The 12,784-nt window shown below is 37.1% G+C and overlaps 1 protein-coding gene across 1 annotated transcript; it reads right to left on the bottom strand.

Annotated features, from left to right (window-relative positions):
- Positions 1–595: 595 nt before the first annotated feature.
- On the bottom strand, positions 596–12,669 carry morn5 (MORN repeat containing 5). Its single transcript, XM_008424042.3, has 5 exons — positions 12,427–12,669; positions 12,163–12,310; positions 10,507–10,618; positions 9,119–9,250; positions 596–817 (listed from the first exon to the last, which is right to left on the bottom strand). The coding sequence occupies exons 1-5, from the start codon at positions 12,471–12,473 to the stop codon at positions 720–722; spliced, it is 537 nt and encodes a 178-aa protein (XP_008422264.3). The 5' UTR covers positions 12,474–12,669; the 3' UTR covers positions 596–719.
- Between the last annotated feature and the right edge of the window lie 115 nt (positions 12,670–12,784).

The raw sequence follows: 12,784 nt of genomic DNA, 5'->3' as shown, positions 1-12,784 counted from the left end.
AGTCTTGAGTGAAATTAAAGCATCTATTTAGATAACAAAGCCTAATTGTTTATTGGATCAACGTCTATGAGTTTTCGTATGCTGATTGCTGTGTGCATGTTTCGCTCTTTGGGTGAAGGATGATGCTTGTTTCACATTATTACTGGACACCTTGCTTTTGTTCCTGTTAATGTGGGCTGGGCAGAAAGCAGGAAAACTGCATCCAAAACTGCATTAGAAATGTATTTTTAAATTATAATTAAAAGACAGCCAAGTGACTGACTGGTCCTACATACTGTCCGCAAAGATTATGTAAATTAGTGCCTGCTTATCTGAAGTTTTTAATAATTGTCTTAAAGTCTATAACCATTTTCTTCTAACTTCTAACTACATTTTCAGAGAAAAGTATGGAATGAATCTTTTGGAAAATACATTTTGGCTTTAGTGTTTGCTTAGGCCTTGAATTTGTTCAATAGGAACAAATAATGAATTTCAGTTGCTGCAAAAACTAAAGTGTTTAACTTTTAAGTGAATTGATTTCATAAGCATAAAGGTGCATTAGTACTGAAACACAATCCTACAGGTGGATTAAAAAACATCTCAAAGAAAAAACAACTTTGATTACAGTTCTTTTCATTTATTCAGCTATGTCTTGAGTACAACAAAGAGGAAAAAACCCCACAGCTCAGTTTACGTGAAGTAGCACATAAAACACTTTCAAGACAATCTTGCTGTTCTCCTCAGCTCTGCTTGCGGGAGGTTTGTAGAGGAATATTAGTTAAAGGCACATTCCAAGCCCTGCGACATGTGCTCACTATCCACTCATGTTCATTGTCATCTGTGGAAAGGGTTAGATGGAAATAAATTCTTGTTAATATCAGAATCAAACAATAGTAAAAGCTATTACTTGTTGCTCCCAGAGCAATAAAATATTTTTCATAATAATCCTTTTCAGGACCAAATCTATTTTTTCAGCTGCTTTATAACATTCTGGATATTTGAGTACAAAAAAACAAACAAAAAAAAAAGATTAACTTGCTTAAATAGTATCTTTGAGTTCCACAAAACAAAAACAATGCTGGAATTGGCTTTTGGAGTGTGTTACAGGGTAATTACACAACTTCTGCAGCATCTGGACTAATTTACATAAGTTCTAGTTCAAAATCTGTAACTGTTGGGCATTACAAATAAGCAATGGGATATTCTAGACCAAATTAAACACTGTTTGTAAACTTTACTATGTGGTAATTTCTTTACAAAAATTAAATATAAAAAAAAGGGAAAGCACTGATGCTTTCCTTAACATTGAAGAAAAGAACACTGGGTTAGTTCATCCCAATCATGTAGTGAAATGGCCTTTCAACATTTTCTTTGGGAGTGTTTGCTGATGTTCTTTAAGTGAACGTGTGTTCACTTATTGGATCAAAAACCTAGTTATGCATGACAAAATATTCAAATCAGATTGTGATGAGGCAAATTAAATAGAAGTTTTGCCAATTTCACATAAATCAATGTAAAAATCCCCTGCATTGATTAAGCATTACCAGATCTTTGTTTTTCAGAAAATGAAAAAAGGGGAAAAAAATAAATAAAAAAATTTCCCACTCATTTTATTTTATTTTTTTCTGAAAGCAAATTCCAGACGTCTCCTGGTTTTTGAAGACAATCAACAATCGCAATAAACAAAAAACAAAACAACAAAAATGAACCGTCTTCTTATTCCGGTATAAAGGGTGCACAGTACGAAGAGGCTGAGCTCATTTTGTTGAGCTCATTTTAAGTGTAACAATCAGTAGCTTGCATATTTAAACTGCAGGTCGTTTTGTGCGCTAGACTGCAGAACTGAAGTGCCATTCAAATCTTGGATAAATTTGTCAAAGCAAGATAAGCCTAACAATTAGAGCAAAATAACTTCTTAGTGCCACTTCAGACACCAACAAATAATAACCCACCAAAAATGGACGCCAATCTTTTTTTTTTTTTTTTTATAAACCAAACGACCGCCAGAGGAGCCGATAATAAACCAGTTTCTCCTTGTTAGACGCTGAAACGAGAAGCTAATTGCAGGGGAAGTGAGCTTTTTCTGGAGCGCGCGCAGCTGCACGCACTTGAGCCGCTCGCGGGCCTCACCCCGAGGGTCCACGAAGCGCGCGGGGCCCCTATTGTAGATGCAGAGGTGCAGGTCTGCGGCTCGCGCGCTGATTGTGTGTAATTGGCAGTGGTGGGCGTGGACGCCACCAGCCACTTCAAGGGCATAACAGCCCGGCTCTCCTTTCTACCTGCGCCGATCGCGAGGGCAATTGGACCCTCTATCGGCCACGCGACAGCTGCCACAGCAAACATTTGCTCCGTCTTTGTGACGTAGTTGAAAATGGGACAGGTAATTACTGAAGGCAATATCCGTGTTTCCATGAGACTGACCTCAATTAGTCACAGCCCGCGGCTTAATGATGATTAGATTGAGACATTTTTATATTTGCTGTAATTCTGCCCTCTTCAGATTGTATAGCAGCGTTTATCTGAGGATTTAAGTCACATGTAATTGGCAGCTTAAGTTAAATGAAGGCACAGGTGGCTGGTATATTTTAGGTTTTGCTTGCACTGTATTAAAGCATAACATTTCCAGTCCACGAACTTAAAAATAGACAGATTTTAGCTAACTAATATCACATCTTTTATATTCAGGGCTCTTGTACATTTTTTACATCCAATTTTTTTATGCCCCAATTTTTAAATACTAAACATTTATGTACCAAATGCTTAGCCAATGATTGGAATCAGACCATTTTTATTTTGATTGGCTCTGATTGGTGATTTGTGCATACTAAATGATCTTATTTTTCCACCCTCAATCAATTTAGTATATCAAAACTGAGAACTCCCACCTTTTTCAGTTAAGTGTCAGCCAACAGCTTGAACTTTTATGCACTATATAACAATCATTAGGCAAGAAAATCATACTGGGTCAATATGGAAATTGGTAGATCAGAACCACAAAACCCCCCACAAAAAGCCCCACAAATCAAAAATAGAGAGGAAACATTTGATTGATGCATCTCTATAAAGGGTTAGAAGACTTTACAGTTGATTTTCCCTCAAAGTCAGTATTGACTTTTGAAAAACGGATAGTAGAATGAAAAAATTGATGGACCAAAGGAAGGAAGAATGGAAGAGGAAACGGATGAATAAATAAGATTAGAGCAAATGTGGAAAGTGTGGAAATATAAATAGTTTTTCATATTAATTCACACCTTAAAAATAAAATACACTTCAGGTGTATTTGACATAAAGATTTACTCTCTTATTTTACTCCCATTCAGCAGTTTTTGTTGTGCATAACGATCTGGACTGCCAACAAATATGGATGATCTTCATACAAGGCACACAGCAGTGAGTGTGGAAGCGATAATGGCACCTTGTTAAAGTCTGTTTATCTTAACCCTCAAAACACACTCTGAGGGAAAAGTGTTTCCTTCCAGCCTGATCGCTGCGATTTAACACTTGCACATGTACACAAAGAGTTACACCCACACTGGCTCAATTAAAAAAATCTGTTTTCTTCATTTGTGGTGATTTGCATAAGACATAATGGGGTTCTGCAGGACGTTGAAGTGAAACTGAGGCAGAAATAGGAGAAGTTTCGACTGCTCCTGTGACAGTTACCAGAGGCTGAGTTTAAGATCATTATGTGCTATTATCCTGTATGCACAGTTTGTAGAGGCACTACAGTGAAATCACACAATATGAAAACGCCAAAACAAACCTTCAAATATGCTCACATAAGTCAAGCGTCTCCCAGAAACTGTCAGCAAATCAGCTTGTGGCTTTCATATCAGATTAAAACTTAAAAAAAAAAATGCATTAATTCATCAGTCAAAGATCAGGGGATTAAGCTATAATTCTAGTTTTAGGGTGAAAGTCTCAAAGATGTTTGAAAAGGGAGAATTTCCAAAGAATTTTCAGTTCCACTCCCCAGAGCCCTGCTGATTTTATCTGTCTGTGAAACACCTCGACTGGACGGGGACAAAGGGAGCAAGCCACGGTTCGGTCACTGGAGGTGTTTTCCTTGGCAGTGGAATGTTTTCTGTCCACAGTTTCAGATGGAAGCAGTCATTCCAGCAACAGGAAAGTGAGACCAAATCCTACGGCAACACGCGGGCCATTCTGCTAAGCGGGCATACAGTAAAAACTAAGCGGGAGGGTGTTTGTTTTGAAAATAACTCAACGTGTTCAATCAGATGATGCTGGAAGGTTTGATTGTGCAGATGTGACCTTTGCATCTTTTCTCCTTCTTTTTAATTACGCAAATCTCTCATATTACACCTCCAAAGTTAAGCGACAGTTCTAATCAGCAGCAACAAATTCAAACACAATTAAATGTCCCAAGAAGTCTCCTTGAGACTAAGTAAAACTGACATTTTTTAACTTATTTGAAATATTCATTTTGTTCACTGCGGGGGTTGTATTCCAGATTTATATAATGTATATTTTCTTCATACATGCTTTAGATTTTTATTGTCTGTGTATTTGTGGAGGCATTTTAAAAAAAAAAAAGAAAAATGGCTAAATTGTTAACATTGAAGCAAATCAGGTTAAGGGAATTTGACTTAAGAGGACTGAAACCAAAATGACGATTTCTGTGGCAATGAAAACCGATTTCGGCCTGTTGGTCCGACCATGCTGGACTCTTTAGTCAGCAGATCGTTTTGCTGCTGCGGCTCATTCATGCATCTCCTCGTCTGTCCTGAGTCTCAGCTCTTAAAAGTACTAATGCCAGAATCATTGTGGCTGTTATTCTCCTCCTCCCTGCCTTTACGGCAGGAATTCATTACGCTGCCATGCTTCCCGCTGGGTTGTACGTGTTTCCCTCGTTATGCTGCCCCCCACCCCCTCTCCCCAATCCAACCTCGGCGACGACGTTAAATGGATGTTTTGGCTATACTTCCATGTCTGTGCCATTTTTTTTTCTCCTTCTGTTTTCAAAACCAATGAACACATTTTCCATTTGGTGTCTAAATCTTATTTTAAGAGTAAAAATAGATACAGTATAGGAAAGACACGTCTTCAGGTTCACCAAGACACTCTGCTGAAAATAAGGACACACAAGACTGAGATATATGTTTGAACTTACTTCTTAAGCCCAGCGAACCGTTTGTGTCCACTCACTACTACAATTTCCTGTAGATTTTCACATTCTTGTCCTGCAAGATGCTATGCAAAAATTGCTTCTGAGGTCCTCCAAAAGAATCTGTAACCACTTGGGAGATATTAGCCACAGATCCTATTGTTTTGCAGCTTGGCACCTTTCCAGCATGGCTTGTTTATCCATGTTAACATTAGTAACCAAGGAGGTCAGTAAATCAAACATGGCTCATGCTTCCCAGTTACATCTGTCCAAGCTAACAGATCAGAATGCAGGTAAAAAGAAGGTTCATCTATGCAACATTTTTTTTTAAATGTTTGTCTTCACTGGCAGAGTTTTCCACCGCCTCACATCCACAGCTGCACGGGGATCTCCTTCCTCTTTCTTGCCACAGTAAGCGCCCCCTCTGGGAGGGCGGGTCTTCCCTGTGTCCCATCGTCTTTGCAGTCCTCATCCTGGGCGGAAGCCGCTGGGCAATAAATTCAGTCTTCACACCCACCCTGACAAATATGCCTTCACCTCCCAGGGTTGAAAAATAAATCCTTACAGGATACAGAAGCATTCCTTTCAAGAGTTGTATATCAAGACAAAAGGGAGAGAATACATAGGCATAAATAGTATTTGTCATCAGCCGCCACATATAGAGCACATCCCTCGGAGGGCACGAACACGACCACGGCCGAAAACAGGCAGACATCAATTCCACAGTTCCTGTTTTTCCTCTATATCTATTTAAATCAAGAGTGAGTATTGTTCAAAGGTGCTCTGTTCCTCATGCCTTCAGTCTTTGGTACACATTTTTTTCCCCATATTCTCTTTCTGTTGCCCTTTCCCCCCCTTATCTCATTTTTCTATTCGTCACTGCCAGAGTTAAAATAGTAAAGAACTTGCAGCAGGAAGAAATATAAAAAGCACATTTTTGCAATCTTAAGCATCTGATATTGATCTAGATTTTATCTTCTGCCTTTACATGTAAGAAAATGAGATCTGAGCGCTTGTGGAACTTCTGTTTTACATTGCAAATAGCTCATCTGAATACAAACCCTGCATAAAAAAAAGAAAACATTTAGGCGAGTCAGTTGTACATTTCTATCAGATTTCTATCAGAATACCTATTTTTGTTATTCAGGGCAAACAGCTGGTAAATCTCAAATTCAGGATCAATCCGATAGAAATGAGAACTGATATTTTGGTTAATCTTTGCCATACTTGAAAATGAGATATAACAATTTGAGTCTTTAAAATCTTGATGCTGTTCAACAAAAATCCAGTTAAGAGACATAAATGCCTCAAAAGGCAATGCAAGCGCTCATACTCACTGTACTTTTTCACATTGTGCCCCATTTGAATCACAAACTTCAATGTCATTTAAATTGGATGTTAGGTGATAGACAAACACAAACATAATTGTGAAATGAAAAAAAAAATCTGATTTTTGCTGGATAAAAATCTGGCAGAATTAGTCCCCTTAATAAGATGCCCCTAAATTAAATCTGGTACAACCAATTGCTGATTTTCTGATGTAATGTCACTATAAATATGGTTGTTCTTAGAGGCTTCAGGGCAAGAATAAGGTTTTGAAGAACCTTTAAGTAGGCTTAGGTTAGAAAACTATGTCCTAAGCTTTCAATATCTCATACAGATGTCATATGAGATATTGAGATATGGTACGAATGTTGACCAACCAAGGCATGGCTGTCTGCTAAACCTGGCAGGTCAGGGAAGGAAACTGTTTAACAGAGAAGCAGCCAGAAGACTCATAGTACTCTGGAAAAACTGCAGAGGTCCAAAGCACAGGTGGAGGAATGTGTGTACATAACAACTATTATATATTGACATGTGTGGAACTTTAGTTTTATTTGTCATATTTGGTGTTATATAGACTGTATTCAATTTGTTCTTTAGTTCTGATTTTCTTGTGTGATTATACTGATCAGTTTTTGCAGTTAGTAATTTCTAGTCATTTTTCTCCAAGATCCTTTCATTATCTGCCTAAGTGAGCCTCAGAGAGCTCACTGCCAAGCAGGTTTTAAATGTCTCAATATTCTCATATACGTGCTTCAAAAAACTGCACTACAGAGGTATTGGACAGCAGACAACAGCCCAGAACAAGTGGTGCTGTGGACCCTGAGGACCAGGTTTGGGGACCAGTGCTTTTCCTTCCAGGCCTTTTCTCAAATGCTCCTCAGTGGCTGTGGTTTTGCTTTTCCTTCATGTTTCCCTCCTGTGCCAAGTAAGTTTGTTGCTTTCTGGATCAAAGTGCTGAAATGATTAGTCTCCCAAGACAATCCCTCAGCATCTCCTGTAAGGTCCTGAGGTGAGAAATGCTATCATTTTCTGCAGCGTGTCACAACAAGTCTGGGAGACTTGATGAACGGAGGATGACAGAATTAGAGAATATCTTTCTGGGCACCTGACAGACTGCATTTACTTTAAATTCTGGGCATTGATTCCGTCTTGAAATGTGCATCCAATGTTTCCTTTTTTGGACAAAAAAACAAAAAAGCCTGTAAAAGGATACCTGTCAGATGACATTACTCAGAAATTTCAAATCAGATAATACAGAGTCTCATTTAACTTCACTTCATAGGTTCATTGTGATCAAAACGTTCCTAGACCAAGGAAACTTTCAGAATATAGGCAAAGAAAAAAATGTTCTACTCAAACCATATTTATGAAACAACTGCAGCTTTAGTTAGGCATAAAATCTACTTCTCAGGCAATATTGTCTGTGTTGCCACCTCTTATTCAATATTCTTTATCTAATCCTAAAGGTTGTTCCTTTTAGAACCAGAACTACACAGCCGGACCTCTTGGTTTATACCCTCAGGTCTTTCGGGCAATACCTGCTCCTCTACCACCACTATTCAGAAGTACAATATTTTAATTTGAATGTACATTTTTTTTAATTCTATGTAAAATATGTAGAATTATGTTGAAAAAATAAAATAATCGAACATCTGAAGTCTTTTATTTATTCCGCTTTCCAGGATTGAATTACCTGAATTGACTTTAAATTCCAATTGCCTCCTTTGCATATAAATACAATTTAGAAAAGAAACATTACTTTTTCCATCATCTACATCTACTTTTCCTTTGCAGGATTGTGGACGGTGGTGGATATATTTAGGATACACCTTCGCCTGGTCGCCAGTCCATCACAGTGTAACATAGAAACATGCATAAACACGCCCACTCACTACCGAGGACAACATAGGCAGATTAATTAACCTAACACAGATGTTTTGGGACTAAGGAAGCTGGAAGCGCACAGAGAACCCACGCATGCACAGAGGGAACATGCAAACTCCATGCAGAAAGATCACAGACTAAAATTTGAGCCCAAGACCTTTTTGTTTCAAGATAGCAGTCTCACCAACTGCTCCACTCAACATTTTTTTTCCAGACAACTGGAAAATGAATAAAAGACTATGCTCTAAAAAGACTCCATATTGATCCTACTTTAGAAGGATTCTTTGTTTTACACAAACTGAAACATGTTCAAGATAAAACATGGGGCTTGAATGAACAGTAACACTGTTACTGTTGCAATGGTATTTCTTTACGAGGTCACTTAGTAAAAAGATTTAACATGCACCGGTATATCAGTGAAAGATGCTTCACCGAACAAAAAAAGACTGTGTACATAATTTGAAATGGAAATTTGTGTTTGCTCTTGACTTTCATCTTTCTAATTTACTTTGGCACCAGGGCCCTGCATGCTTGGATGTTCCTCACTCAGCCCGAGCCAATTTGGCAAAAGGTTAGTGGAAGAAAAATGCATAAACTGAAAGACATGAGCTCAGTTTACTTTAAAGTAGAAGTGCAGTTACACAACAGCTATAGGCTCTTTTTGTTCACAACAACATGCAACTCACAAAATATGTGACTGCATTGTAACAGTGAAGACATCAATTCGAGAGGATTCTGTTTGAGAAGGCTACAAAAGCGGTGAAATAACATATTTTATTTTCACGAACCACATGTTTGTTTTACCTGCATTTCTGAGGAATTCGCCAGAGTAGGAAGTGATGACTTTGATTTTTGGGTCATAGAAACCATCTGTACAATCGTAGCAGCCATCAGGGATATCCGGTGGTGGGTGTATGTTAGTCAGCTGAATTTCTTCTGTGTGAACAGAAAGTTTGGTAAGCATTAAATTTTTTTTTTCCCTTTTCTTTTTACATAATCATAATGTCAACTTGAAGGGCAAAATAACATTTGATTCTATTGCACAACACCAAGGTGACTCCTGGTTGATTACTCAGTTTTTTTCTAATGTGTTTCACCTGATTCTTTTTCCATGTAAGCGATGAAAAATTCCCCAACTTTTAAAGCAGTTATTGGTAATTACAAAAACAGATGTTGGAATATCCTACAAATAATAGGAGGGTCACTCCATCAAAGATCGCAAGTAGATGGCCCCAAAAATTGCAAATAATGTTTTTTCAATGGTCAAACACAAAGGATTTTGAGTTTTTCTCGTCTGAAATAACACGTATAGTTAAAATATTCCATAAAAATCAGAGTCTGACAATGAATATTTGGATTCTTAGACAGCTATATCTTGCAAACAGAAACTATTTATGGTTTTTGAGGCATGTAAGTGTAAAGTTACAAAGTACATCAAAGCAATTTTGTTATTGCAACATCACAATAAATTCTAGAGTGCCTGCCAGTAGTATATTTGGTCCTTGATGCCCAGAACAGATATTTTTGTGGCTGAGATGCTAAAGCTCACAAAAAGTTGTGGGGACATAGCTATGAAGGAAAAAAAACAGAAAGGAGCTGGAAAAATCATGTTGTCTTGTGCAACTCTAACGTCTAGTTTTCACAGTTTTCAGCTAAAGTATTCATTCTTTTCCAGCAAGATCATATTAAGTGGTATTTGGCACTTCCCAGTCCTGGCCTTGCAAGAGCTATTGAAGCATCTGGACTTAATGAAACAAAAAAAAAATTATAAAAATGTGGCACATCCATTCCCATAAATTGGAAAACAATTCACCTCAAAAGCCACAATTTCAATCTAATCTCATATTTATATGTACATCCAAATGATGTACTGTGTATGGTTTTAAAAATCTAAATGAAAATATTTCAGCTTTTTTATATGTGGTCTACCACTCTTAAAAATCAAAAGTAGCATTTGAATACATTTTTATTGCCTATCTTCTCTATTTGTTTTGTAATTTATTGGCTTTCTTTGCTAATTTTGATCCAAGCCTTTAAACCTGCCAATTATCTTTCTGTCACTTTACTATTTTTTTTCTTTCACTTTGCTACTATGTGAGTTATTTTGTTGTTTTTAAACTAATCGATGTGTGTTTGTAAGGAAACTGAACAGAGATAAAACATTGAATCAGAGCAAATAAATAAATTCCAACCTGGTGGTATGAATCCATAGCATATTTCGGTGTAGAAACGCCGGTCATAACCATTACAGTAGTCCCAGTCCTTGTCCTTGTACTCCAGACCATCAGGGAAGACAAATGACCCCTTAGGAAAGAAAACATCAAAAACATGAATTAGAATTTTGTCCCTCATAAATATTTTCGGTGTTGCCACTTCACCTCTTTTGATAAAATGCGCTGATTTTTTTGGCATAACTATATGCTGTCTTTTACAGTTGAAAACAAACAAGAAGTAAATGATGACATTTTAAAAGATGAAAGGCAGAAACAAACCTACACCAGTCAAGATAATGCTCAGATTGTTGTTTAAAATTTCCCATGTGAATACTTCTTTGACAGAAAATAGTGCCAGCACAAACAGTTGCACATGAGGTCTATGGGGTTATCCTGCATGCCTCAGACATGGTTTCTGAAGAGATAAGTAGATGCTGAGGTTTTCAATTGACAGTCTCCAGCGCTTAAAGCGCCACAAAAGAATTTATATTTTCCCCTATTGTCTTTAGATTGAGACAGGCCTCTCTGAGAGGGATATCTCAAACCTTTTGTATGTGCAAAACCAACAATGTATGCAGAATAATAATTGCAAAATTATTAAACACAAACTTAACTGTATCTTAATTGATTTTTTTTGTGTAATAGACCAACACCAAGGAAGTGAAAATTATTATTATTTTTGCCAAAACCAAATCTGAAAAGGGTGTTGTGCAGAATTTGTTCAGCAACCCTGAGAAGAAGCTTTAAACAATCAAACTGTGATGCAATTACAGCTACAGATATTTTAGGGCACTTCCAGTTTTGCAAAAAAACAACGAAAGAAAAATTATGCTAAGTTTTAACTGATCAGAGCACACCTGTTTGCTGCGCCTCCTATATCGGTTGAGGAAAATTGTTGGGGCGTGGCTTTTGGTCAGTATTGGGATTTTTTTTCTTGCAACTTTTTCATAAAGGTCAGATATGCAGAGTGAATAATTAATATGTGTCCTGTCAACAGCTTTTCCCAACTGAGCTGTGAGCTTCAACGCACAGGGATATAACATGATAGGATGTAAAAAAGATCAAGGGTATGAAGCCACAATATTTCATGCTATGGAAACACTGAATCGACTAATACTTTTTATAATCTTAAATAGAGGAAATGACTAATGTTTCAAATTTTAAGTTTTGAATTAAAATACTAAAAGAGATTACACATAAAGAAAAAAACAAGACCTTTGTGAATGTAAATCTTCTTAACACTGCATCAGCTAATCTGAAGACTTTGAAAAGAGCTAGGTTCTCAGGCTGGCACTGAATGCAGGTGGAAGGTAGCATGAGCCAAGATTTACCATGGTTCAGAGCTGCCAACATTTAAAATGGAGCACAACTGCAGCAATGATAAAAAAAATAAAAATGGAATGATCGCTTTACATGAAAAGCTCATGAAAGATCATATCAGAGCAGGGAAGAACAAGGCATGATACTTGGAAATAATGGGAGCAACATAATTACCCCAACAATAATGGTGAGTGATTGCTAAAAGGGAACAGATGTAGCATTAAGTATAACCAAAGCGAAACACAGTCATGTATGTGGATGGATGCAATCCAAAATGAAAGCAAGAAACACACACAAACTCACAAAGAAACTCACTTCTACAGATAGGCCTTCCTCCCAGGTGCCGTTATATTTACATCCATTTGTAAAGTATAGCACGCCTTTGCCATGAATCTTCCCATCTTTTATGTCTCCCACATACTTAGTATCCGTGGGAAAGATATATTCTCCATAACCGTCCATCCTATGGTTTAAAAAAAAAAAAAGATTAACAAGTACATTATCAACTTCTTCTCGACTGATAACTTAATATGCCCCAATTTTAATACAATTTAGCTTATTTTTTAAAAATATACTTACCTTCCATATTTTATATTTCCTTTGTATCTGTTTCCAATCAGCTCCATCGCTTAAACTGTTTTGTGTTTTCTGGAAACACCAAAATATAGAAAAAGACTAAGTGGAAAAAAACAACCTTTAATTTAGAACAATAAAAATGCCAGAAAGAAAGGTAGCTAGCGGTAATTTTCGCATGTACTGCAACACAACTACGAAGAAAAGAGATTAAGATAGGGTAATGTTTGTGCAATGTTACCATGGCAACGTGGTAAGGGTTACGCTTTGCTTAGCCAACTGCTTAAAAGATAAAAAAACAAAAAACAAATGCCAAGCGAAAAGATTACTTGTTTTTAATTTTTCGTAAATAAGTTATTTCAAA

Source organism: Poecilia reticulata, chromosome 12 (assembly GCF_904066995.2).
Source record: "Poecilia reticulata chromosome 12, P_reticulata-male-v2, whole genome shotgun sequence".
In the NCBI taxonomy this organism is placed as follows: domain Eukaryota; kingdom Metazoa; phylum Chordata; class Actinopteri; order Cyprinodontiformes; family Poeciliidae; genus Poecilia; species Poecilia reticulata.
Note: the sequence above shows the minus strand (reverse complement) of the source record. Positions and strands in the feature narration are given on the sequence as shown.

Excerpts from the sequence above, each read along its gene's own strand:
- morn5 (XM_008424042.3), bottom strand. The coding sequence starts at position 12,473 with ATGGAGCTGATTGGAAACAGATACAAAGGAAATATAAAATATGGAAG. Across the intron at positions 10,619-12,162 it reads AGGAAGGCCTATCTGTAGAA|GGGTCATTTGTCTTCCCTGA; the intron begins GTGAGTTTCTTT and ends TTCTTTCCTAAG. Across the intron at positions 818-9,118 it reads CGAATTCCTCAGAAATGCAG|ATGACAATGAACATGAGTGG; the intron begins GTAAAACAAACA and ends CCCTTTCCACAG.